The sequence below is a fragment of the Festucalex cinctus genome, chromosome 11, assembly GCF_051991245.1.
Source record: "Festucalex cinctus isolate MCC-2025b chromosome 11, RoL_Fcin_1.0, whole genome shotgun sequence".
Classification (NCBI taxonomy): Eukaryota; Metazoa; Chordata; class Actinopteri; order Syngnathiformes; family Syngnathidae; genus Festucalex; species Festucalex cinctus.
In genome coordinates, this window is record NC_135421.1 from 19,503,340 (window position 1) to 19,531,214 (window position 27,875).

General features: G+C 40.5%; 2 protein-coding genes across 7 annotated transcripts in view; both read right to left on the reverse strand.

The window, feature by feature from the left end:
* Positions 1 to 22,957, reverse strand: part of LOC144030902 (mitogen-activated protein kinase kinase kinase kinase 4-like) — a 40,108-nt gene extending 17,151 nt beyond the window's left edge. For 5 of the 6 annotated variants that reach the window (XM_077537567.1, XM_077537565.1, XM_077537566.1 and 2 more), the window contains exons 1-14: positions 22,638 to 22,956; positions 22,331 to 22,396; positions 7,265 to 7,321; positions 4,227 to 4,352; positions 3,766 to 3,876; positions 3,597 to 3,687; positions 2,699 to 2,829; positions 2,559 to 2,613; positions 2,173 to 2,251; positions 1,927 to 2,102; positions 1,587 to 1,659; positions 670 to 880; positions 261 to 422; positions 84 to 170 (exon numbers count right to left, since the gene is read on the reverse strand). In XM_077537567.1, the coding sequence (XP_077393693.1) occupies positions 84 to 170; positions 261 to 422; positions 670 to 880; positions 1,587 to 1,659; positions 1,927 to 2,102; positions 2,173 to 2,251; positions 2,559 to 2,613; positions 2,699 to 2,829; positions 3,597 to 3,687; positions 3,766 to 3,876; positions 4,227 to 4,352; positions 7,265 to 7,321; positions 22,331 to 22,396; positions 22,638 to 22,694 (1,482 nt within the window). In that variant the 5' untranslated portion in view covers positions 22,695 to 22,956. Of the gene's footprint in view, positions 1 to 83; positions 171 to 260; positions 423 to 669; positions 881 to 1,586; positions 1,660 to 1,926; positions 2,103 to 2,172; positions 2,252 to 2,558; positions 2,614 to 2,698; positions 2,830 to 3,596; positions 3,688 to 3,765; positions 3,877 to 4,226; positions 4,353 to 7,264; positions 7,322 to 22,330; positions 22,397 to 22,637 lie in introns of all 6 variants that reach the window. The other variant, XM_077537562.1, reaches the window with a different exon arrangement.
* A 1,854-nt stretch (positions 22,958 to 24,811) lies between these two features.
* The window catches only part of lonrf2 (LON peptidase N-terminal domain and ring finger 2), a 13,899-nt gene continuing 10,835 nt past the window's right edge, over positions 24,812 to 27,875 (reverse strand). The window contains exons 10-12 of the mRNA XM_077536443.1: positions 27,062 to 27,196; positions 26,817 to 26,966; positions 24,812 to 26,657 (exon numbers count right to left, since the gene is read on the reverse strand). Coding sequence (XP_077392569.1) covers positions 26,499 to 26,657; positions 26,817 to 26,966; positions 27,062 to 27,196 — 444 coding nt within the window. The 3' untranslated portion in view covers positions 24,812 to 26,498. The remainder of the gene's footprint in view (positions 26,658 to 26,816; positions 26,967 to 27,061; positions 27,197 to 27,875) is intronic.

Consider the following 27,875-nt stretch of genomic DNA (forward strand, 5'->3'; position numbering starts at 1 on the left):
ATGGACATACATGGTCTTACATCTAGGCAATTTAAAAATAAAAAATAAAAAAGAAAAAAAATAAAAAAAAAGGTGTGACTCACCAGTAGCATGGCCTGTTCGTGTAGCAGCTGCTGCTGCAGGATCTCCAGGTGCCTCTGCTCCTCCTCCAGCTGCCGCCTGATGTACTCCTGCCCACCAAACATGAGGCGCTAGCATTAGTCAGTACGGCATAGCTAAAAACATGGCGCCCGTCAGCAGTTTTGCATCAGTCTTCCCACCTGCTCCCTGTCAGCCCGCCGCTTCTCCTCCTCGGCCCGCCGCCGCTCCTCCTCCTCCTTGCGGCGACGTTCCAATTCGTCGGCTCGCCGTTTGTCGTCCTGCTCGCGTCGCCTCTGCTCACGCTCCTGCTGACGACGCAGCTCGCGCTCACGACGTTGTTGCTGCGAGACAAAACGATGAAGAAGAATCCATCAAAGATTGGTTTAGAACAAGACATTTCATTAGACATTAGAAACTATGCAAAAACGAGGCAAATATGAATCAAAGTAAAACAAATATGGTAGACAAAACTGTCCAAATGTGACTCAGCAAAAACACAATTATGTCAGTTTAACACAAAAATGACTTTGCAAAAACACATATTGTGCAGGAAGTTATTGTGCAAACTAAAAAATGTCACGCGCTGACCTCCTCCAGCCGCCGCCGCTGCTCCTTCTGCTGCTCAATGCGCTTCTGCCGCTCGGCCAGCAGCTGGCGCTTGTACTCCTCTTGCTCTCGGAGCTGCTGCTCCTGCAGGAGTTGCTGGCGGCGCAGGGCCTCCGAACGCTCCTTGTTCTCCTGCTGCAGACGGATGAAGTCCCGACGCAGCGTCGACTCTCCCGGGACATTGACGATGGAACTGCCAAGCCACCATAATGATAAGAAAACATATTCAATTGACCGCTTTGCCGTCGTGTGTCACCCAATCGGACAAAATCTCTAGGACACTCTGAGGGAATCCTAGACATGGACAAAACAATGGTAAAATGGCTACTTCAAGCAAAAATGGCAGACTTCTTGTGTGTTATTGGACATTGAGGCTTTTTTTGTGGGTTCTCTCATGATAGACATGGTTACCAAATGTTATGTTTGTCAGTAAAACTGACTTTGGGGTATGTACGCTTAAAAATGGCAATGACACTAAAATGGCAGTTTCACAGCAAAATAGCAGACCTCCTATGTCTTTTCAAGTTGTGGTTCTTTAGACTTATTTTGCAGATTTACAAATGATAGCCATGTCTACTAAGCCATGTTTGTAAAGTTCATGTTGCTAGGTGAAACTGGCTTGAGGGGCTGAATACTGAAAACATTCATGAGATGAGTAATTTGAGTTTTGTGTTTTATGACAAGTCATCAAATTTGGCCGCCACTCTTTGCTCACATGCTCTGACTAAAAACACAAATGTTTTGCAATTTTGCATTGTCTGCCTCTCTAGTATTCAAGCTTCAGATTTGGTAGCAATCTGAAAAAAAAGGTCTAACAAGTAGTTTGTCTTTGAAAGATTCATGGAAAAGGCCAAAACAAACCTAAAATGTCGTCAGACTTGCCGTGTGTGTGTTCTTACCTCGGTTCTCCTTCTTGCTCCGACGCTTCTTCCTCTTCTTCTTCACTGCCGCTATATTCGTACTCAGTCTCATCTGTGGAGGACGTGTGGGATAACAGCATTAACATGCCGCGATGCGTCTTTGACAACGCATTTGATGGTGTGTGTCTTGGGAAAATCATGCCTTTGATGGTGTGCTGATGATGTACATTTCAAAATGTGTATTTGAAGGTGTGTGTCTACCAATTTGTCTCACTGAATGTTTCTTTGAGGTGTCTCTAGGACAAGGCATCTTTAACAAAGAGTCTTTGACTGTTTGTAAGCCGTTGCGTGTCTTTGGCAGCATGACGTATTTCCTCACCCTTCTCGCCTCGCTTCTTCTTGGTGCGGTCGATGTGGTCCTTGAGCTGGATGCGCACCTGCCGTTCGTTGGGCTGATCCCTGATGAAGGGGTGTTTTAGCAGTTGCTCGGTGGGCGGCCGCTGCGTGTAGTTCTTCACCAGGCAGCCCTCGATGAAGCTGAAGAACTTCTTGGACCTGCGAGCAGCAAACCCTTGGTCATATTTTTACACTTAAAGCCAGTTGAAAGAATGGAAAAAAGGCTCACCATTTTTTGGACTTGAGTCTCGGAGGGGGGTTTCTGGGGATGAGGAAGAGCGCCCTCATGGGATGCATGTCGCACAACGCTATAGGAAAACACAAGAAAAATTTTGCAAATTTGTCAGTTTCCAATATAGCACGCAAGAAGGAGAGCTGGGCCAGCATTCTCATCCCTTGTGGGATCCGGTCGAGGGGACACTACCCGCCCCCGGTCCCTCAGTCCTACCAAGAGACCAGCCCCCAAGAGGTAGGCAAAGAAACCCGAGCCGCCACCTCACTCACTGACTGTGCAAATCCATAATGGACACCAAAGACCTCTATTGTTACATTTACAAGACATGAAAATTTCCCAGGATGGCGGAGTGAAAGGGGCTAGTGCCTTTTATGACTTACGTGGAGCTCCTTCAGCCATCTCGATGGCTGTAATTCCGCAGGACCATAAATCGCTCTGGAGGAAGGGAGAGAAAAAAACAATCATGGAAAATTCTGGCAAATTGAGTGCGTTAAAGGGGGTCTATGGTGGGGTTGTGTACCCGGTAGTCGTAAGTGGCATCCGGGTTTTCGTCGCAGGCGATGACTTCCGGAGCCATCCAATACGGCGTCCCGATGAAGGTGTTCCGGCGGCCCACCGTTCGATCCAGCTGAGCGCTAACACCAAAGTCCACTGATGAGGTGGTAAAAGTACACAAGTTAGCATTTGTTAGCATGTTAGCACTTCACCATGATAGCATTTAAATGCCAAATCTACTTATTTATTGACTGCACACTCCTCCTACGGAAAAGATATAAAATCCTCATTGCATCTTTTGTACTCAGATTGAAATGTTTGCTATCAGCTGTTAGCATTTGAAAAATGCATTTTTGAAATCATATACAACTAAATGTATAGAGCAAAATCCACACCCATCTACCTTAGGGCCTTTTGTGCGATATGCTAGCATACCTGCGGTTAGTATGTTAGCATTTTAACATTTCACATGCATCATTTCACAGCATGACATGAAATCTTTGTACTGCAGTCAGGTTACTATAGTGTTACAGTGCTCAAACTGTTAGCAAGTTAGCATTTGATGGACTCTCATTTGAAATATGAGTTGACTGAAGCAAGATGCAAAAACCTTATCCTTACCAAATCAGCTTTGGTGTTCTCTCTAACCAGGTTGCCAACTTGCTACGTTAGCATAGCAAATGTTACCAAGTTACAACTGTATTCATTCACATTACAAATATTGTAACACCCAGTCACAGGGCTTGTTATTTTATCGACTCCTCCTACTGCATTGCTATATGTTAGCATGCAACCTATCACAGTAGGTACATTTATCACATTAACACCCGCCCACAAAATGTTCCCAAACTAACACGACAGGGTCTACACGGGTTGTTAGCATGCTAGCTGTTATATTAGGTTAATTTCTAACATTTCCATACCCAGCTTGACTTCCGCATTCTCCGTCAGCAGCACATTTTGGCCCTTGATGTCGCGATGGATGACATGATGGGCATGAAGGTGAGCTAAGCCCTGGACAAAAACGTGACACAAATGAGCACAAAGTGACCAAAAATGAAGTTGTGAGAAGGATGGGAAAGATTTCCTGACCCTGAGGATCTCCCTGGAGATGTAAGCGATCCAGTCCTCCTTCAGCGTGTTGCCTTTGGTGTTCTTCACCAGGTCCGTGATGGACCCGGCCCCGCAAAACTCCATCACCAGCTGGAACATACAACGGGAAAGACTCATGAGATGGAGGACATCATGAGTGTCAGTGGACGGCGCCAAAGCAATTTGGTGGAATGAGAGGAGCGCTTTGTTCTCTTGGCTCAATAATGTCACGTACAGTTGTGCGTGGGCATCCAAAGAGTAACACGTGCATTGACAGTTTAGTTGGAGCCTCGTAAACGAGGTCGCCACTACAACAGCTGTAGAAAGGCAACAAAACACGAGACTGTGTTTCTCAGTGAGAGTGAGACCGCTCTAGGAAGTCGTAAACCTAAGTCTTCAGTGTCTATAAATAAATACCACATTGGTTTTTGTTGTTATGATTGATATTATTAGAAACTTACCCATAGCTGGTCATCATGTCCGGGTGGACTTTTCTTGATGAATGCACCGTAGTAGGTGGCGATGTTGCGGTGGTGCGAATACTTCTTCAGCATGTTGATCTCCAGCTTGATCTCCTCCTCTTCGTCCTGTGTTCAATGCAAAATTCAATGAATCATATTGGAAATAGACAGACTGGTGGCAAATGGCAAAAGTGCCCACGTTTTTAATCATTTTATTAACTTAATTACAATCTGTTGTTATTCATATGAAATGAAACAAAAAATAGATCAATTAAAACAGAAAAAGTAAATTGAATCTAAACTTAGCTTTACTTGCAGAGCACTTAAGGAAAGAAATGTATCTTGCGTCCACATTTATGTCTGTTTAATATTTTTTTTAATAAAAAAAAAATAATCATGGTGAAAAAAAAGATCACAGAAATATGAAATCCAAACTGAAATTAAACATGACATCAAAATTTTATTTGAAAAACTCAATTTGAAGTCACGTTTGTTAAATTTGAATTTAGATTATTGAAATGATTATTTCAAAATTTGGAATTTTCAATTTAAAATAGAAACATTTTCCTTAAATTCCATTTTAAATATTTACCTTAAATTTTACAATTACACCAATAATATCAATTTTTAATGTAATTAAAATTCTATATAAAAAGTAATTGAAATCAAAATTTTAAATAAAATACAAAATATAAATTAATTTAAACTTCAGTTATTGAAAATTACATAAAATGGAACAGACCATAAACAATCAGTATACACATTTTGTGTTTTATTATAACTGAAAATGCTTAATAAAAACCTACCTAATCTGTTAAACCAACTAAAATTAAATTTTTTATTAAAAATCAAATTACAAATTTAATAGACCAGGAAAAGAAAAAAAATCCTGTATTCACATTTTTATCCTGCTTTGATCACCACTTCTGTGCTTTTATTTAAATGGGTGTTATTAGGTGTTTTTCCACCAACAAGACCAGGAACTTCGAGTTCTGGGTAAAGGGAGTTCTTGGTGGTAAAAGTTCCACAGGGAATTTATGATTTGTGTTTCTACAGCATCTTGCAGTTCTCGGTAATTAATTCAAATGACTTTGAGTCCAGCCGATGTAAAAACAACGCCCCCAGATTTAACCAATCAGCCTTGGTCATTGCAGCCCGCCCCCTCAAAGTTCCTGCCTGGCTCAGCAAGACCCTGCTGCCGAGTACTTTGATGCCCCCTGGGGAATTTGGTTACCCTGGTAATTGTTGTTGGTGGAAAAACACGCAAACTGAATTTTACCAAGGTAAACTGAAAAGTTCTCCAAAAATTCCGGCGGTGGAAAAACGCCTATTATTGTATACGAAAAACTGGCTTTAGTATCCTTTACAACCCTCCCACAAAAAAGAACAATCAGTGTTTATTTCTCATCTGTGCAGGTTCATTCATCATCATTAGGGGAGCTTGGCTACGTCGCCAACTAGTGACCCGGCATACAGCCTGCACTCTGTCATTTTTGGGGAAAAAAAGTGTCTATTTCTAGCCCGTCTGTTGCCATGTCAACACATAAAGTGCATGTTTTGCTGTGCGGTAAGAAGCCGCAGCGTTCCCCAGTAGGACAACATTCCGGTTATGCCGTTCATTCCCGTCCTAGGATTCCTCGACGCCCGAGATTCTAGGTTGTTGTTTTTTTTGTCACACATTATAACCTCGGTTAGCCTCCATTTTTGCGGTGTGCAGATGGCACGTGACTTGGCTCGTTAAATAAAAGGCTTAACATCCAAGGACACCAGACACATTCAAGTCAAGCTGTGATGATGTCATTTGGTGTGTGTGGTGACTCACACATGCGCGCACACGCACACAAACTCAGTCATGCTTTTGTGTTTCTACTTCTACTAACGTATTAACGGAGCGGGTTATATGGGAAATATTTATTTATGCAAACATTTCAAAATAATCTTTAAGCTGTAATTGCAATACCATGATAATGATACCATTAAAATACAACATTTTTTCCTGCGGTTATCATACAGTCAAAATCTGATAACGGCCAATGAGTTAGTGACAGGTGCCAAAAGTCTCCCACTGGTAGAAATCTGCGTGTACCCTTTTTTTGCCATCTGTTGCACAAAATGTGATTTCTTTGATCCGGTGAAGCAAACAAAGAAATCTGGCAGGAATAGGAACGTCTTCCATGATTCTGCTGTTCTTGTCATCAACTTTTCCAAGAAAGTAAAAGAGTTGACAAGATAAGCGCTACTTTCTTCGTTGTTTTTTGAGCCCTCATGACGACTAAAACAAACGCGCCACAGCTGGAAACTGCATACGACCAGAAGTGTGTTTTATTTGGCTCTGTGTGTGTGTGTGTGTGTATGTGTTTGTGAGTGCGCGCGCATCTTCCCATCCCATTATAGAAGAGGAAGTGGAATGTGGGTCAGAGCGCATGCCGATGTGCTCAAAACACACACAGCAAAAAAGAAACCCAGTCAACTTCAAAAGACAAACAGAACCGCACATTCTACCAGGCGCCTCTCATGTATTCCCGTTTCCAGTCTTCAACATTTTAGCATAACATCGCCATCTAATAATAATAATAATAATAATAATAACAATAATAATAATAATAATAATAAAAATCCCTCTACATAATTTTTTTTTTATAAATTGTAAAAAGGCCCAAAAAGTTTCTCCCTTATAAAAGTGTTGACAATGGGATTAGACAGCAAAGAAATCTAATTACTGTACTAGTAATATTAGATGAAAATAAAGTAGAATAAAATAAAATAGATATTTTTTCTATAAAATCACAAAAGGTAATTTAACATTGTAAAAGATATTGAGTAGACCAATTGTATTCATTTATTAACTAAATGTAAAAATAATAATAAAAAAAAAGATTAAAAAGTAAACATTTTCTAAAATTATTTTTTTTTTAAAGTTTCGAAAAGGTACAAAAACTTTATGTACTTTTTTACTAACTTCAGCTTCAGTGAAAATATAACAGAAATGCTATTCTACCATTGAAAGTTGCTACATCGACAAAAATCGTCCAACTCACCTCTGTGACGTCCATGACCTTAATAGCCGCCAGCTGCCCTGTCTTGACATGTCGACCCTACGCACGATAATAGGAAAATACAACTTAGCATCACACATGAAATGCTTTGGTTTTTGGTTTAGTTTTGCAAACAGCGTTTAACAAAAAAAAAAAAAAACTTTAGTACCACTGTTTTCGCTTGAAAGTGGTGGCTAAAATGAGTGAATTGTTAAAACGCTAACAGGCTAACAGCTGGTAACCTATATAGCAAGATAGCATCCCAAATACAGAGAGCATAAATACAGTGCAATTAGAATTGTATGTCACGCTGTGTAATTGTTTAAAATGCTAACAGATGGTATGCTAACATATAGCAAGAGTGCATCCTGGGTGCAGTTTTTGACACTGCGCTAAAGTTAAAAAATATTTTGAATGTGTATTGCTAAAATGCTAACATGCTAACAGTTTGTATTCTAATCATCTAGCAAGATGGCAACCCGGGGGAAAGTCTGTTTATTGTTGGCAATCACAAGACAACAGAGCAGACACGCAATGAGTGGATTCGCAACAACATAGCTAGTATAGCGCAAAAAATGCCAAACAGAAGCAGGCTGAAGAAGCATTAAAGCTTTGCCAGCCCTTTAAATGCAAAGAAAAACAGAGCAGAAAAACAAACGGAGCAAAATAAGTCTGTATAGGAAGCACTGCTAAGTCATCGCTTTCCAACACCACATAAACACGCACACGCAACCCCCCCCCCCCCCCCCACACCCCCACACACACACCCACACACGCACACCCACACACGCACACACCCAGAACCCACCCCCACACACACCACCACACACACCCACACACACCCACACACAAGCTTGCCTGGCCTAATGCCTATTCAGGCTAAAGCTAAAGCCAAAATAAACGCAACAATGCCAATCCTAACTCCTAAAAAAATAAAAACATTGCTTGTTTGGGTCGTTTTAAACGAACAGTCGCTCATGTGGGAACGAGCGGCGCGTCGCCACGTGGTGACTTCACAGGCTGTAACATTTATAAAACACTCAATTCTTGAGGCATGACATCATCCGCTCATTTCTCTTTGTTCAGTGGAAACAAGGATGTTAGGACATACGCTGATGAATGCTTAATATTAGGCTAAGACAGACAATAGGACAGACGTGAGGACAGACACTAAATAGAACGCAAAGACTGAGACAAGGACAGATGTTCAGACAGACACTTGAGAGTTAGGGTTTGAACGCCAGGATACATGACGGCTGTTATGACAGATGCTGGGACAAATGTTAGGATGGATGTCAAGGTGGACACTTGGGCTGACAGTAGGATGGATATGGATGCTAAAACGGAGGCGAGGACTGACACAAGGATGCACACTAGGACAGACAATTGGATGGACACTAGGACTGACGCAAACAGTAACATGAGCATGGACGCTAGAACTGATGCTAAGTCGGACACTATTAGGATGGGCGCAAGGGCGGATGCTAGGAGGGCTGTTAAGAAGGACGCTGAAACAGACATAGACGCTTGCTTAATTAATGCGAGGTTGAACGCTAGGACAGACCATAGGATAAATGTTATGATGGACGCAATAACAGTCCGCCGCTAGGACGAATACTAGGACAGGCACTACGATAGATACTTAGACTGAAGCTACGGACTGTAGGACAGAATGTTGGATGGACACTAGGATGCTAACAGTTGGCATATAAACACATGTAAAGATAGAAACCAGAGTACAAAAAGCGCATCGGGAAACAAAAATGATTTTCATCCTGCTCTGGATTTCAAATGAGAATTGCGAAAACTGATCAGTGCGAAAACAACAAAACAAACAAGGGCAAAAACAAGAGCAAACTTGGAAGTTAGTTCCAGTAATAAAAACGGATAGACTGAGTCTTTGTGTGTAAACGTTGTCGCCAGGCGGAGAACAAAAAGCGCTCAGTCAGCAGCGTGGCGGCTTGAAAGGGTCACATGGGCAGCTGTCCATGAATTGATTTACTCACAGTGCTTCACTTCACTTCGCGCACGCTCATCCAACCACAACCCACTCTAAACTTCCCCAAACTGTCACTTAAGCCACGATTGTCAACACGCTAACGGCAATGAACCCACAGTGTTTTGGGGGGGTTTTTCATGTAGAAGTGACAAAGCTTCTTCATGTTTCAAGAAGGTGCATGACATGCTGCTAAATAATAAGCTATCATTAGATGAAGAAAGACAATTTGATAAAAGCGAGTTGCCTGGTGTTATCACTTATCATATGCCATACTGGAAGAGTAAGGCAGTCATTAATCAAGAGAATGCATGATATGTTGCTCAATGCTAGGCTACTGCAAAACACAAAAATGAGAAAGAAGGCACGTAGGTAAAATTCCGACTTGGCTGGTTTTGCGTGACATCTCATGATGGAAATGTGGCTCGTTATAAGTCAACACAGTGCACAATATGCTACTTGATGCTATGCTATTAGGAAACTCAGAAGAAGAATATGTCATAAAGTAGATACAAGTTAAACTGTCTGGTTTTAAGTATCATTACTGCCCAGGAATTAAGGGTTTCGGTTTAGGGTTTCGCTAAACTCAGACTGACACATCAAGCACATGGACGTGTCAGAGAGGATTCTGCATTTCGTTCTTTATAATTCTGGTGACTAATTGTAGATTAGCTTCATTAGTCAAGAAATTGCATGTTATGCTGCTTGATGCTCAGAGATGAGATCAAGAAGAAAAAAAAGATGAGTAGTTATACCAAATTTGAGAATGTATCGGTATACTTTGTCAACAGTGAAAAAGTGGATGACATGCTGCTTGATGTCAAGATATCGCTAAACTCAGGAAGAAGAAAAACGGGTTACACTAAATTTATGAAATGATTTACAAAACAGACAGTCAAGAAAGTGCATGGCATGCTGCTCGATGCTTGCCCATTGCTAAACCCAGGAAGAAACAAGAGTAAAAGTCAATAAAAGTGGAACTGGCTGGGTTTTTGTTTTGTGTAGTTGTTAAACTACAGTCGTAGCATAAACATTTTTTTTGTTGAGAGTGCATGATAAGCTGCTTGATGCTATGCCATAGCTAAATAATATGTTTATGGGCTGAAATGAAGGCGACCGTTTGTGTATATGTACAAGTGTGTGTACTAGATTTACTGCAGATAGGATAAAGACGAGGAAGTAGGGTGCTGAATGCCAAACCCCCCTCGAAAGGAAATGCCAGGGCAGTGGTGTCATTTTATAAAGCACACACACACACACACACACACACACACACACACACACACACACACACACACACACACACACACACACACACACACACCCACACACACCCACACCCACTGGCATCTAAAAAGTGTGTGCGTGTGTGTGCGTGCGCGTGGTTGTCTGTGTGTGATTTTAGAAGGACAAGGCCTTCTTTATTGCGTCCCCTCTGGTCTTTGAATCATGGACAAGAGGCCAGGTGCGAGCTGCCATGTAAACACATACACACAATAAACACAATACGTACACACACTTGCAAACATAAATAATCTACAACAAAAAATACCCCACAAAAGCCGAAGTTGGTGAAATAATAAGAACTAAAAATGAACCTAATAGAGAATTTAGACGAGTTAGCGAAATAAGAATTCAAGTCCCAACAAAATAGTTTATTAAAATAGAGCATAACAAGAGTAAGAATTGCCCAAATGGCAATTTAGTTCGATCATAATAAAAATTCAAAACCCCCAATAATTTTATGTTGTTGGTGGAATAATAAAAGTCAAAATTAAAGCACTCCTAAAATGTAATTTAGCATGCATATTAAGAATTCCTATCATCTGGTGAAATTAATAATAATGTAATTCATAGGAATAAAGTAATTTAGTTGGCAGAAAAGAAAGCATTAAAGCTCTCCACAAAGCTACACCTGAAGAAATAAACAAGCCCCTCCTTGGCTGAGGTAACGTAAGTAGAAGAGAAAGTGCACAGGGGATGACGAGTGTCATGGGATCCCATCGTAGTACGGCGGTGACATTCTGGCCTCGGGTGCAACTTTCCTACAACGTAGCAAGCTAGCGGGATAATTTTAGACTCTCCGAGTTCTTTTCTCCACCGGAAGCTTGTTATTCCCTGGCTGAGGCTCATTAGCGTTGATGGCGGCTGACTGGGAGGTTGAGGAGATACGAATCGGGCATAGGACGCTATTAAATCCTGTTAGCCAGTCACAATCGGAGGCCTGGGACGAGGATACATGTACATGTCGGGATGGAGGCTAATAGCAGCGAGCTAATTAAATGCAACACAAAGGGGGAAGTGAATCGAGACACTATCACCAACTTCTCTGGGTTAGCAGTCGTGAAAATTTAGTCCCCAGACCAGTTTCATTTGGCAACAAGAATTTTAGTAGGCATGTCTATCACGAGTAGAGCCACAAAAAAAGTGTCTTGTCAGAAAAGAGACAGGAAGTAATCTATTTTAGTCTGAAGCAGACATTTTGCGGTCTTTCTGGACATTTCCAGGGTTGCTTCAGTTTTTTAGGAAAATTCAGCCATTTCACTTGATAAGAAATTTCAGCGATCCGTTTACCATGACCGTTTACCATGTAGGACAAAGTAGTCTCTAGAAACAATGCCTGAAAATACAGAAAGTCATCATTTTTTGCTATTTATTCCAGGATCCTTTGAATTCTTGGGAAAGTCATCCCCCAAAGCCAGTTTCATTTAGCGCCATGTAATTTGGTAGGCAAGTCCATCATGAGTAGACCCACAAAAAAAAAAAAAAAAAAAAAAAGTCTCAGGAAGCCATAACCAAAAGACATAGGTAGTCCGCCATGTTGCTTTGAAGTGGCCATTTTAGGCCCAATTTGGTCATTTTCAGGGTGCGTAGAATATTTTAAAAATTCAGTCCCCAAAGCCAATTACAGTTAGCAACATGGAAATTGTCGGGCATGTCATTCAAGAGTAGAAAGACCCACAAAAAAAGTATCAAGAAGCCATGACTGATAAGAATTTCAACAGTGATCATTTTAGATGTGGTCATTTTAGAGTCCTTTTGGTCGTTACCATGTACCCTTTATTTAAAAAAAAATATAATAATAATAATCTTGAGACCCTGAAGCCTGTTTCATTAACATGAACTTCGGTAACCATGCCTACCACAAGAATACCCACACACAAGTCTCAAGAAGAAATTCCCCAAAAGGTACCGTAAGTCAGCCATTTTGCTCTGAAGCATCCTATTCTGCTCTTTTCTTGGCCGTTGCCAGGGGTCCTTCACAGACGGACTACAACTTACTTGATGCTTTGTCAGAATTGTAGTAATGAGGGTGAGTTTGGATTTGCGGCGACAGACTGACAGCTGGATATTGCCACTGCTCTCTTTCACATGGGGGCTTGTGTGGACTAATATCTTAAGTGTAGTTTGGGGAATTTGCCCCCCCCCAATTCCGCAGAAAGAAGCGAGTGATGTGACTAATCCGCGGACAGCAGAAGCTGCTTAAAGTCAACAGCACCAATCTCAATTAGGAGGGGAGGTGCGATGCCAGGCTAGGTGGCTAACTCAATTAGCTCATTAGCATCTGTGAATGAAGTGGGGGGCTGCCACTCTACACTGCTGAGTCTGATTATTATTAAAAATATGGCACATCAGATGCAATGATAACATATTGTTCTTAAGGCCAAAGTACATAATCAAGTGATGTTAATATTCACCCAAAAAAATCTGTAACTGACGGTTCATTAAAGACTTACAAAAACACGTTAGCTCTCTCTGAGCACTCTGCCTTTCTCTCATACAGCTTGTTTTGCTACAACCCGCTAATGCTAACAGATTGCACTAAGCATTATCCTCATGTGCGCTCATGCAGTCCGCCATGTCATCATGTGTCAGACTTGTCTGGTTTGGATGGCACGTGTGGAGCAGTGGAGCGCATCGGTGTGCCCGCGTGGTCAAGCATGTCTGCGTCGTGTCAGGGAGGCTGCTTGCTGGCCTACTTTTGGCAGCAGCTGCAATACTCTGCCCTGGAATAAGGCGGCATACAACATTTGGGATCAAACGTACACGCTTCCTGCTAACATCAAATGCAACTTTAGACCTATGCTTTTGTAAACATCAAAGACAATCCAATTGAATTCATGTTTGGATTTTGTACACACCAGACAATAGGGGGGGACCTTCATGAACTTCATTTTTTTTATTATGATTTTTTGTTTTGGTGTCAAAGGCAATTCAGTCTTCAATTAATCTAGTTTACACATTTTGTATACATTATACAAACTGTTCACGATAACTTCAAACAATTTATATAGTCGTCAACGAAGCTAATGTCATAGTTTCAAAAAAAAAAAAAAAGACAATTCAGGCTTTAATTTGCCTTCCATGTTTTTGTAATAACAAAGCTAGCATCATAGTTTTGTAAACAGACAGTTTAGACTTTCTACTGTACTTTGTTTTTGTACTTATTTAACATCAAAGAAAATTCAGACATCAGTAACTAACAACTGGCCTATATGTTAAAAACAAAAAAAACAAAAAAACAAAAATCACAATTCGCTCTCCAAAAGACATTTGCGTCTAAAGTCAAGCTAGCGTCTTAACTTGGTCAACATCAAAGACAATTCAGTCTTCAATGAAACTCGAAACACGTCATGGTTCAAAGGGTTCTGTCGTGAAAGGTGTTTGTCTCTCTGCACTTGAATGTTGGCCGTAAATATCGACGACATCAGCTTTGTGGTCGGTGTCGTTGCTACGATAACGCTTGGTTTTCAGGCGGGGGAACATTTGGCTTTGAATAACAACAACAAAAAAAGACTTTTGTTTGGCTTTAGACGAGAAATGGACAAGGCGAACGTCATGACAACGGCACCGTGATGACATCATACTCTAGTAATTAGATTATTTTCATTTTCATTTTCATTTCTTCTTCTTATTGTAGCTTAAACGTCTGTTTACAAAAAACTAGCTTAATTATATTGAATGTTTACATAAAAATTTAACAAGGTTCTTGAAAACTGAATTGTACAAAAATGCATAAATTAGGTTTACTTAAGTCAACTTTGATTACATAAAACCATCCACTAGGTTTATTGAGAGATGCTGAATTGTCTTGTTTACAAAAAAGAAATAAAGTATGTTAGGGGGGCCATTGTGGACATTCTCCTTGATGTTAAGATTGAGGGGGAAAAAAAACAATTAAAGACTGTCTTTGCCTTTTGATACATTTTGTTCGATCCCATATCAAAGATTTTCAGCGGGAGGCAGCTGGCTGACATATGCCAAGATACACACAGACACAAAAACACACACAGGAAGTGGGCGGTCCATGACCATCGTTTACATTGAGGCTAAATACATCCTATGTATTCACTCAGCATGGAGGGTGGGGCCAGAGGCAGACCGCCCGGAACGTTCCACGTGAGCACTTTCAGCGCATTCCTTGAAAAAGGCTCGCAGGGTAATAAGGGGGTTAAGGGGGGGGTGGAGGGTGTTCAAGGGGGTAAATAAATACAGGGTCAAGATACGGCAAGGAGGAAGGGTGGGGCACATTTAATGAACGCACTGGAAAAACAAAAAAGCTTGTGGGCAAAAATTGGTGAGCATCAAGTAACGGGGGGGCCTCAACAGAGTGAAATGATCTCCCACTTTATGGTGTCCACTAAATAGATGGCAGATATCCGAGCCGACACCCACTTTTATGTGTGGTATTCCCACACAACCAAGCTGGAGCCATCTCAAAATTAACAATAAATAAATAATTTGAGAAAATGCTTCTCCCAAACACACCCTCTCTCACAGGGAACTCTCAATATTGCTGCAACAATACTACAGTGTACCTTTTATGCAGCTGCTTTCCGGGATATTACCACCACTGTGCGCTTTCACAACATGTCCACATTTTAGTGTCATTCGGTTTTTTTTTTCGTCCTTGGAGCCCATGCCGCCGCATGCGTTCAAAGGTGGCCCCGCCCTCCTGCAACATACTGACCCACAATTGCGCTGTGCCGCCGCATGCTATAAATAGACAGGATTTAACCTACAGCAAGAAGAGGAGGGCGGGGGGGATGTTGCTGCGACGATAAATGTTGACAGCATGAACGCAAACATGAACATGGAGGATGGTGGGGATAGTTTCATTCATATATATATATATATATATATATATATATATATATATATATATATATATATATATATATATATATATATATTAGGGGTGTGCCAAAAAAAATCGATTCATAAAAGAATCGAGATTCTCATTTATTAATCAAATCGATATTAATATCGAAAAATCGATTTTATTTAAATTAGAAATGAACAAGAAGGGGAAAAGGCAGTTGTAGCCCACATGCTGTTTTTGTGGAAAAGGGCACTTACAATATAAAATTAATAAATGTTTAAACAAAAACAAAAAAAACAACAACAACAACAACAAAAAAAGGCACTTTAATTAATGTCTTTATTTGTCATTTTGTCTTGCAAATCAACTGGAGTAGATCATGACAATGTTGTGCATATCTGTAAATTGAAGCAGAAATCATTTGTCAATCAAATCATTTTGAATCAAAAATCGATTCTGAATCGAATCGTAGACCCAAAAATCGTAATCGAATCGTGAGACAGTCAAAGATTCCCAGCCTTAATATATTTGTGTGCACAGTTCAATATACTATATCGTGCATTGCTGGCTTCTGTGTGAATGGCACCGGTGTACAGATAAAAATCCAGATCTTCGTTTGAAAGCAGCAATTGTGTTATCTATGTGAAAGATTCAACGTCAAACGTCATAATATCAAACCTTGTTACGGTAAATGTATTGCAGGATGCTGGGTTACTGTGTGAACATGTATAATATTATCCTGCCTCTACTGGGTTCCGTATGAAAGGTGTACGAGGCAAAGGAATGCTCAACAATTTTGTGGTATTTCTGCACGAAAGGTGCTCACATCAAACTTAAATGTCATGTAAAGAATAAAAAATATGGCACCATCTCTGTGTGAAAAGGGGCTCTACTCCCACCAGAATATAAAGAGAAAATGATACAGCAAACTTTCAGTACCTCTGTTTGAAAGATATCACACACAAAGTAAAGAATGAAACTGTATGATGCTACAATTTTGAATTTCTACATTAAAGACTTACTTCCCACTTTACCATAAAGTAAAGAGTAAAAATGAATAGGGTGGCATGTCTGTGTGAAAGGGGTTCACAGAACACTTGAATATAAGCAAAAGGAAAAAAGTAAATGATGTTGAAATTTTGTGCTAGCTGCATGAAAGGGTTTCACATCATACTTAAAAATAAAGTGCATACAAATAAATGATGCTGCAATTTTGCGGTGTCTCTGTGTGAAAGGGGTAACAAATAGTGGGGCTCTTCTACATGCGGGGAAAAAAAGGCATCTTGTTTTGACAGAAATGATGGCGTTAGCATCCTCTTATTGACTTAATCTGCCCATAAACAGGCGGGCGTTAGTTAGAGGAGAGGGGAGGTGAGACGCGTCACCATGGCAACCAAACGACTCCAGCCTGAAGTTTCTCCAGCATGACAGCACAGACCTGCCGGGAAGCCGGCAGAGTCTGCCCAGCGACAGGAGGAAGGCTTGCGCTCTCACAACCTCTGCTCCAATGGGAGGCCTGCATCCCGGTCAGCTGCTCCATGGAGCTGAGTGCCGGGGGCCTATAGCATGGCAGGAGGGATGGTCATGTGACCGGGCAGGACGAGCCCAGTCAAAGCGGATGAAAACAAACGCTAACAATAATGAGGCCGGCGGTTACACAACACACACAAGCGACAAGGCGCTAAAGTGGGACTGTATGTAACCATGGCAACCAGGAGAAAAAAAGTGTGTGTATGATATAACTTATATATAGCTGTGAGTGCACTAAAGTTATCGTTATAGTTACAGTAAATAATCGTCAAAGTGCCAATAATGCTAAGATGTTATCAGGAAGGCTGCTTATCCTGGCTAACAAATACCTAAGCTAGCCCATCGGAGTGTCAGCCTACTTCGCTAGCTAAATATAGCAATATGTATCAAATATTCATCCGTCGGCATACAAGGAGATTTCGCTGTTAGCAAGTCTAGCCCCGCTAACACTAAAACTCAAGATACACAATATGTTCTGTGAAATGGCAATGCCTTAAAGCATGGCTAGGGAACCCTGGTCCTCGAGAGCCGCAGTGCTGCCTGGTTTTGAGGTCTTCCTCCTCAAACACACATTCCCTACAACCAGCCTTAAAGGTACATTGTGTAGAAATTAATGCTTCAATATTCATTCATTTAAAAAAAAAAACAAAAAAAAAAACAACACTATTTATTTCAATATGTTAAAAAAAAAAAAGTATCACATAAACGGACATTTTTTAATATAACCGTAGATCTAGTAATTGCTCATTATATTAGATGCGTTGCGCCTCACCGTACAAGAGGTTGACATGTTCATCTTTCTGCTACGAATACACAAAGGAGACAAAGTTTGTGAAAGTAGAAATTGGTAATAGGCTCGCAATGTGTGGTCTTTATGAGTAATTCTAGTGAACGTGTAATGATATTAACAAATTGCCTGACCATAGTTGCTAATGACTAGCAATACTAGCTTGTTTGCCACTCAGCATATTAGCCTAGTTCTCTAGTTAATGTGTAAGTGTAGACACTGTCACATGTTTATCAACTGTCAACTGTCAAATGAGACTAAGCTGTTAGCATACCTAGCCTCTCTAACTTAGCACTAGAGGAACACATTACAAGTGTGACAAAAATGCCAACAATCTTCAAATATGTAGATTTAAACAACATGGCTGACGACTAGCAAAGCTAGCCTAGCTCGTAAGGTAGTATAAAATTGTTTATATTTATCCCCTGACATTGAACTGCTAACGCGCCTACCTTTGCTAACATTAGCATATAAACTACGCCTTACGGTTTTGAGATTACATAATGTATAATAACTAGTGTTGTTCCGATACAGATACTGGTATCGGCAGAGGCGCCGATACTGCATTAAAGCAGTGGTATCGGTATCGGTGACTACTTACAAGTAACATGCCGATACCATTAATTCCATCGCTAATATAGGATTTTGGATGCAGCATCTTGTGTCTTGCTCGTGCACGTCATTCATTGATATGTGACATGCTCACTGCATGCCGATCTAAGATATCCTATTGGCCCTTGAATGCTCTTGAATGGCAGGACAGCTTTTTCATGTTGAGGAGAAGAAAAAACCTTAGGTATCGGTATGGTATCGGTATCGGCCAATACTGCAAAGCTGGGTATCGGCAATCGGTATCGGGAGTCAAAAAATGGTATCGGAACAACACTAATAATAACATAATAAGACTAATAATAATAAGACTAATAATAATAATAAGACTAATAATAATAATAATAATAATAATAATAATAATAATAATAATGACAATGACAATCCCTGAATTTGAATACGTTAACATGGCTGCCCCCAGGCTAGTCTCTCTGCTCATTGGAGTGTTAGCATTAGCATGCTAACTGTAAATCGATCATTCCTAACGTTTGGAGAATGTAAGTTAATAGTCCATTTTACGAAAGGACAACAACAACAAAAACAACTAACTAGCCTAAGCAAGGGCATTGTGTTACTAGCATTATCCTAGCTTTCTTAACAATCCATTACAAACAGCCCCCGGAACTAACGGGCAGCAGATGGCCGCCCGTACAGTCACACACACCCATAATACTCGCACACATAACAGCTCAGACAGATGAACAACTGTCACCAAGGAGTTGGACTAGACGTACCATGAGGCCTTGGGGGTGGGTGGGGGTCTGTAATAAGCCATGAAGGGTGTTATTCGTGGGGTTTAAGTTCATGCCAGTCGCACTCACAGCTCAGACGATCTGACTCCCCAAGACAAACACAAAAAAAAGCTAACTTTTTTTCCAGATACAAACGGCTATAGTAAATAGTAACCACAAAAAGACATCTCAGCAAGGTAATGTGCGAGCTAGTCACAAAGGCTTGGTGGATATTTGGTGAACTCTAGTGATAACAAACCTAATTTCAAAACTACGACAACACCCATTTACAAGTTGACCCCCCCAAAAATGTGGTGTTTCCTGAACACGAATTAGCAAGAAAGAAGGAATAGTTAAGAAGTTATTTACAAACCTAGACAAACATGAAAGCTTTAGAGGTTACATATCTAGTAAATCTGGACTACAACTTTCATAACTAACATTAGAGGAAACATTGGAAGCTAATGTTGAAGCTAATTCCGGAGATATCTTCAGACTATCATTGGTCTTCCACAGTTCTTAACGGCAGAGGAAACATTGTAAGCCAAATTCAAAAGCAAACAGTAAAGGTTCATGTTGAAAGTCAACTTCAGAAGTTAATGTTCAAGCTAACATTGGAAGCTAATGTTAGATACATCTTTTGAAACAAACATTGAAAAGTAGCTTCACAGGCAACTTTGGAAACTATTTCATTATGTTAAAGTGCTAATGTTGATGCTAACTTTGGAAATTACCGTCAGTCTTCATTGCCACCAACATTGCAAATAATGTTGATGGCTAAATTCACAAGCTAACAATGGAGGTAACACTAGAGGCCAACTTCAGGAGCTAACATTGGAAATAGGGAAGCTCAATATCACTTTCTTTTTTCCAGACTCATACCAGTATGAGTACCCATTACTGAACTGATGGAAATGGAATAAAACTGATTGTGACCAAAGAGGCGGACCTCCAGGAATGTTTTGGAAAGACAGACAGGGTGTCGACGAGAGCGAAAGGCTAAGCTAATATTTATCCACACGGATGTCAAAAACAACATGAGCGACATAGCTTCTCCACAAAGTTCACTTCCTGCTTGCTGCTACTCTGTTGAAAGGTCACAGAAAATAAAAGCAGAAAAAGGTCCCGGCAGCGCGTTTGTTGTCGTGGTCGTGGCTTCACTTCCTGTACAACGAAAAGGTCACAACAGACGCCATCGACGGTCCACTTTCAATAGCCGGAACATCTGTGTGCTGTATATATATATATATATATATATATATATATATATATATACTGGACATGCTGCACTAGAGGACGTATTCCACATTAATTTTTCTTCACAAATTTCATAATTTTCTTAACTTTTGCAAATGTAATTCAAGACAAAACATAGTACACAAAATGTAACAACATTTTGAATACTTTTTGGATGCACTTTCACACAAACAGCCCACAAAATTGGCGCACTAGAGCAAATAAATTAATCATCTTCTGTTTCTCCTCTAAGATTGCCTTTTTTTGGGGTGAAAGAAGCATTAAAAATAGTGCCATTAAAATGTTATTACATTTATTGCAGGCCGTCATGTCACCATGCGATATCCTGTCCTCACTGGGTTATGTGTGAAAGGCATGGATGGTTCTTCTGTTTTACGGCTGTGATATGACATGGTTTTCTTTATCTCTGCATGAAAGGGAAACAGTAGAAATCATGACATTATAATTTATAGCCGGAAGCTGTGGTGCTGGATGAATGCCTTGCTTTGTTTTGTGTGAAAGGCACAGAGGGCTAAATGCAAGATCTGGTACTCTGCAGTTTGATATCTGTGTGGAAACATTCCTACAAAGTGTTGCCCATCGCCTCACATCGTTGCGCTATTGTGACAGGTGGTGGAAATCATAGCATAACTCACGAGATGAAAAAACTAACACCACATTGCTCTGTTTTACACAAGTAGCTAATACATCTCTAAAGTTAGCATTAGCATGTGTTCATTTCCTTTTTTTTTTTTTTTTTTTAATGAAATGTCAGCCTGTTAACAACTTCCTCAGTTTCACTACTTCCTTGCAAGCATGTAATAAAAATGTACTTTTTCTATTTACTGTGGGATAAAAGTCATAAACCAGGTTAAACAAGTTCCTCGGCAGGTTACGGGGGGGGGATTCCCAGCCCACCCGCCGAGCGTGCACTAAAAACTACTCCACGGTTCTCCGGAAATGCAATCCCATCTTTTTGAGGCTGGGGTGATGTGTTACTTTCCTCCATAATTTCCACTTTTGCTTCCCCTCATATTTATTTTTCCGATTCTTTCTGCATCCTGTCACGTTCTGGTCACGTTTCTGGGTCAGATGAGTGCGAAGAGACGGGAGAAAAAAAAAGGGGGGGGAAAACATTGTGTGATTCATGGAATCCCAAGAAGATCAAGTCAAAACGTCCAAGATTGGTCTTTTTCTTCCATCCTGTCACAATTATATGCTCAAGTAGAAATTCCAAATAAGGAACAACAGCTTGTTTAACTCTCACTACCACCACCACCACCACCACCACATTACTATTACAACTACTACAGCCTCGCCCTCTTCTGATAAAAAAATTCCATTACTACTACTACTACTACTACTACTAGCACCATAACTACTACGACAACTACTTACAATACCATTACTATTACCACCATACCATCATTGCAGTGAACCCTCACAAAAATCACGATTCGGCATTCTCACGTTCACTCATTTGCCTATGTTGTGTCTCAGGCCTTACTGTGCTCTTGTAGCAAACGTAGTGCTTTGACGCCACCTTGTTGCATTCTAGGCACTATGTTGAAGTGACCTGATGAGTTTTATTTATAGGCTACAAAAAGTAATGCTTTACTGCCATCTTGTGGCATCTTGGTGTCAAGCAACTATGTTAAACTAAGTTGAGGAGCTTTTGCAGCCATGGAGTGGCATAAACTGTCAATGTATCTCCCCAGGGAACTGCAATACCATCAACCTACCATTCTGAATTAGGTCTAAAAACAACCAGATACATCACAAATCAACATAGCAAGAAAAGGGAGTGCCCTATGTCTGCATATCGACACTGTATACAATAACGGTAGGCAGTATCGACAGTGGGGCGGGCCTAAATCCACCATGGAGCACTGAGGCATTCAGGGGCACTGTGGCGAGGACAAATGCGAAAACACCGCCCATGCAAATGGCGCCGTGAAGCCTGTCAAGGGGATGGAATCTCTTAAATCAGTGCAAATGGAGGTCGTGCACGCCATATCTAACTGGGGCGTGGATGACAGACAGACAAACGCACACACACTTATGTATATACACTAACCTTGTATACTTGTCCATAGGTGCCATTTCCCACCACTTCCACCAGCTCGAAAATGCCAGCAGGATCCTAAGTAACGAAACAAGCGCGCCCAGTGATCAGTTAACGGAGCGGTAATTGAGCAAAGGGTGTGTTTGATATCAAAGCCGGCGGCGTCCGTTCAGACTTGGCCTGAACGCACACACACACTCATAGCGGCGGGGATTAGACAAAGAAGAGGCTAGCTACAGCCTTGTCAACAAACATCATTTCTTCATTTTATTTAAAAACTATTTAAGGGATTAAACGCGTTTATAATCCTCACACTTACCCGCAAGGATGCCAAGTCGATATCCACCAGGCTTTTGGCCGGAGAGTCGTTCGCCATTTTTAAAGCGGAAAAAAAGGCAGGCGAATTATGAGCGAAATGGCGGTTTTTTTTGTTTTTTGTTTTAATTGCCCTTCACGCCCAAAAAGAATGTTTCATCGTCGAATTTTGTTATTGTGGCGTTAAATCCTCGCCATACGCGGCTCTCCTCTCGCTCTCTCGCTCTCTCGAGACTGCTACGCTCCGGCCCCTGCTACATTCCGACTGGGAGCGCACAGCGGAGTCAGCTCAGAGTCTCTCTCCCCGGCCTCGTCGCCTTGATTGGCCCGCCTCCTCTTGCTTCATCTGTCGGGAACCCGGATGGATGGATGGATGGATGGATGGATGGATGGATGGATGGATGGATGGATGGATGGAATAAGTGTGACAATTTCAACTCACACATTAATACAATAATATTGCTATACTGTGCCAACAATACAGATACCAATGGACAATGCTTGTGGCGCTTTAATCGACATATGTAAGAAAACCAATAACGATTGCAAAAAAAAAACAAAAACATTTTAATCATAATTTTGCCAACTGATACTGATTATATCAGAATGCAGTGATAGCACAATATGTCATTAAAAAAATCAGCAATATCAATAATACATCTTCATATCTATGGGAACCATAGAAAAATACATTAGTGATGAATTAAATCGATATTTTGCACTTGTGTACTGACCCTGTACGAAAAGTGAAAAAAATAAAATAAATACTGTACAATAAAACGTGGAGGAACCACGCGCACCATGTTTAACACATTGTGAAAATACTGACCCCATGTGGACAAAAGGTGCAAGTGCGTTCGAAATATTTCAGCGGGCAACTTGACATATGTATGGTATGCACGTCTTTTCATGAGTAGAAAAAAAAAAAGTCATAAATGCACAGAAAGTCAACAATTTTGGTCGGAAGGGGCAATTTTCCTGATGTTTTTTAGTCGTTTCATGGAGTTAATCAAACTTTTGGAAAATTCATCCACCAAATTAGCTAGTTATAGTGACAACAGCAAATGTGGTCGACCTTTCTATCAGTAGTAGACCCATTAAAAAAAATAGAAAAGAAAAACTGTCTTGATGCCAAGTCTGAAAAACACAGGAATCAGCCATTTTAAAGGGTTCCTTTTAAGACCGACTCCTCCTAGATTTCTTTTTCTCAGTGGGCAACCAGATTTGAAGAATGCATTCATCAGTGGTTCTTAAACTTATAAAACCAAGTACCACATAAAATAAATAAAAAGCTCCACAATAATGGCCTACATTACAATACCGTAGCATAGTAGGCCTAATGGCAGATCTTATTTCTGAAAAGTATAAGCACTTTATCGGCATGCAGTTTGACATTAACAAGGCACTTATGAGAAAAAGTTTAAGTTAAATCCATTTCACATAAACGCATGTAAACTAACTAACAAACATGCAAATGTATGCTCCTTAAAAGTTAAATACAACTGTGTAATGCAACAGTATGCAATTTGAGCATTACATTTTGTTAGGTTTTTTTTTTTTTTTTTTTTTTTTTTTAAAGGGATACTTAACTCGTTGAGCCATTTTCAGCAGTAAAATGTTAATATTTTGTCTATAATTAATGTGGTAACGTCATTATTTTTTATGTACAATTAATACCTTCAAAAAGTAATTTTTCTACTTCTGGCGACTGATGACAATATCACCTGTGCTGAGGAAGTAGGCAAGGGCCAGTTATGGGCTCCAGGTGGTGGAGTGGAGCTGTCACCTGCCTTTGGTGCTTGTTGGCGTGGGTTCGCTCCTCCGCCTGGGAGACCCCATGTGGCTTACGTGAAGTAAGCTTGTGTGTGAGTGTGGTTTGGAAGAAGAAGAAAAAAAGTGCCAGTCATGGCTCCCTATTTTCTGGGTTTGGTCAGTAAACTGAGCCATGATTGGTCTACTTTCCCAACACAGGTGATGTCATCAGTCGACAGCAAGTAGAAATTTTACTTTTTAAATGTATGGTACATGAAAAATAATGAAGTTAACACATTAATTATAGACAAAAATAATTAACTTTTTACGGCTGAAAATAGCTCAATGAGTCGAGTATCCCTTTAATAGTCAAATATAGGCCAATATAAATAATTCTTGGAGGGGAGGGGGGAAAAAACAGAAGAATCATAATTTGGTTTCATTTATTGCCAATAAAAAATAAGTACAAGATCTCCCTTTACAAATATTCGCAGGGAAATGCAGCATGTTGTGAATCCCGCCCATGAAAGAGACGGGAAGGAGATCACAAACATTTGGAGGACAAAAGAAGAAAAAGCGCATCTACGGTACATTTAGGCTTTTCTCACCGGAACATTCTCTCATGTCATTTAAAACCACAGCTTGTAACTTTTTTTTTAAAAATTTTTTTTAGCTTCAAATAAGCAATAATTTCCATTTTCACGCATCAGCAAGAGTGCAAAGTGACAAATGTTTAAGTGCTTTAGAGTTGTTGTTTTTTAAAAAAAAGAATGCTGCTACCAAGACATTCAGGAAGTCCATCACGAACGCACACGCGCAGTGAGAAAAGTGTCTAAATGTAGCGCACGCACACAAAGATGTGAAAAAGGCCTCCGTGTTACTGACAACTAACATTCAAGCATCAGCAGTAGTACTGCAACACCAGAGAGGAGAGGAGAGCCAAAAGGCATCACCACCGCCATTGGGACTGAATGAAGAAGAAACGCTAGTCAGGAGAGCTAGCACCGATATGCTATGTGCCAAGCGTGGAAAGATTATGTACATTTGAGTTTTTGATTGTTTTTTTCCTGTCTCTTTTTGGTCTGTACAAGTCAACGTGAAGTAAAAGAATGCTAATCTAGCTATAGAGTTACAAGTACATGGACTGAGATTATCCTGCGCTCATCTCCCACCTAAACGGGCTCCGGCAGCGCTTAAACCAAACTAAGAGAGGACCCCTTTGAAATAAGAAATAAAGCTTATACTGTACCAATTATTGCCATAGCTGCATATAGCTACAACAGAGTTGGGAGTGAGGTTCCCAAGGCAAGGTTGCTGCCTAAACGGGCTGCGGAAGATATTTCATCAAAAGTTTGTGCACTCAAGACCAGTAGTACCTGCATGTAGCTACGACAAAGTGGTGGCATACTGAACAGATTGAGGTTCCCCGGGCTAGTCTGCTGCCTAAATGGGCTGCGGTAAAGACTGAAAACAAAAAGTGCTGCCTTTTATAATGGAAGTTCAATAAGTTCACACAAAGAATTATGGTGCCTGCAAATTGCTGCACGACGTGCGTGTAGAAGTTAAGGCTCCCCTAGGCTAGTGTGCCGCCTAAATGGACTTGGTTTCAATTGCAACAAAGTATGACAGGGATTTTACGAACAAAATAAATAAATAAATAAATAAATGAAGTTCATACGATATTAATGCCAAAAATGCCTATTATTGCAGCAGAGTGATTGACAAGTGAGGTTCCCTAGGCTGGTTTGCCGTTTCAACGGGGTGTGGTAGCAATTAAAACTATCTAATCCAAGTTCTCCCAGACTAGGTTGCTGCCTAAACGGGCTACGGTAGATGTAAAACAATGTAAATTAATGACCATTTCAAACTAAAAAGATTCCGAATTATTTAATACTGCATTTTGGTACAAGACAAACTGATTTGAGTGAGGTTCCCGAACCTCGTTTTCTAACGGGCGGTACAAGTCCTACTTGCAGTGAATAGCGGTAATCTCATTTATTTATCATCAGCATGACGAAGCGGCGGCACATAAGGAAATACGGGATTTGGATGACAGTAAGACACAAATGACATTTGAAAAAAGTGGCTCGATTGTGCGGGCAGCGGCCCGCCGTCACCGCGGCCTCTTGCGCATGACGAAGATGAGGACCTTTCGGATGGCCAGCAGCCGGTCCTTCAGGGAGCTCATGGACAAGATGGTGAGCTGGGCCCGGTTCTCCAGCGGCAGCACAGCCAGAAGCCACCAGCACCATGCCGGGCCGCTGCCACTCGACTGCGCAAAGACACGAGAGTGTGAATGGAATGAGGATTGCTGCCTAAACAGGCCGCAGGAGCAATTTTACTCTCATTTGTGTGCCCCCCCCCTGTTCTAAACTACGATAAAATGCAATTTCTCCAAAAAGAAAAATGGAATTGCTGGTACTGTTCTCACCTGAGGGTCCGGATCTTTGCCGGGCAGGTGTCCAAAGTGACTGACTATTTGTGTTTTCATATTGTCTTTGAGCGAGGTGAACCAGTTGCTGGCCTGCTCGTAGACGGCATCGTGAAGCTTCAGCAGCTCCGCCAGCTCCTCGCCTTCCACCTGCAACGCACGACAGCATTCGCATTCATTGCAGACAAAGTTTTTTTTTGGGGGGGGGACGGGACGCTGGATGTTTGATGAGGCGCTGGACCCACCTTTTTGTCTTCCAGGTACTCAATTTTGGCAGTGTGGTAGCCATCTCTCTGGCCATGACTTAAGACTTTGAAGCGAGAGACTCCGATGGTCTCCACCACCGAACGCCCGTCAGGGAAAAATTTGACGTCTTGGACCTGGAGAGACAGGTTTGAGTTTGTGTTTAACACTAGATCCACTCACCAACCAATAATGGACTGATATGACATGTCATCTGTGGTCCAAGTTAATAATTATGTAGGAATTTTTTTTTTTAAATGTTAAAAATTTCAATAATCCACGCTCATTTTCTAAATTTAAATTATCGTAAATGAAGCAGTTATTTGGTGTAAAATAAAAAAAAAAGTGCAAGTAATTTTTTTTCTTTTTTCTTAGTCCTACTGGTGAAAAAAAATGCGTTCTTTACAGTAAAACAATGCAGTATTTAATGTGAAAAGGAATAAGACAAATATTTTAGCGAGCTAATTTTTGCAAAATAAATAAATAAATAAATAAACAGCTCCAGAACATTAAATGTTTTAATACATTAATTCACAATAAACGAACCCATATCAATAACAAATTAATGTAACATGTCACATTCCAATTAAAAAAAAAAAAAAAAAAAAGCAATTCAAAATTCTGTACATTACAAATAATATAGCAGGTTTTATTTACAAAAAAAATATAAAACAATAGAAATGAGTAAAAGTGCATTTCAATTAACAATTAAGGGGAAAAAAACAGTATTGCTGTATGACTACTAATCATTTATTAAACTAAAAAACAAAATGTTTTTAAAATTTTAAAAATTTAAATCAATTTCATAATTTTTTT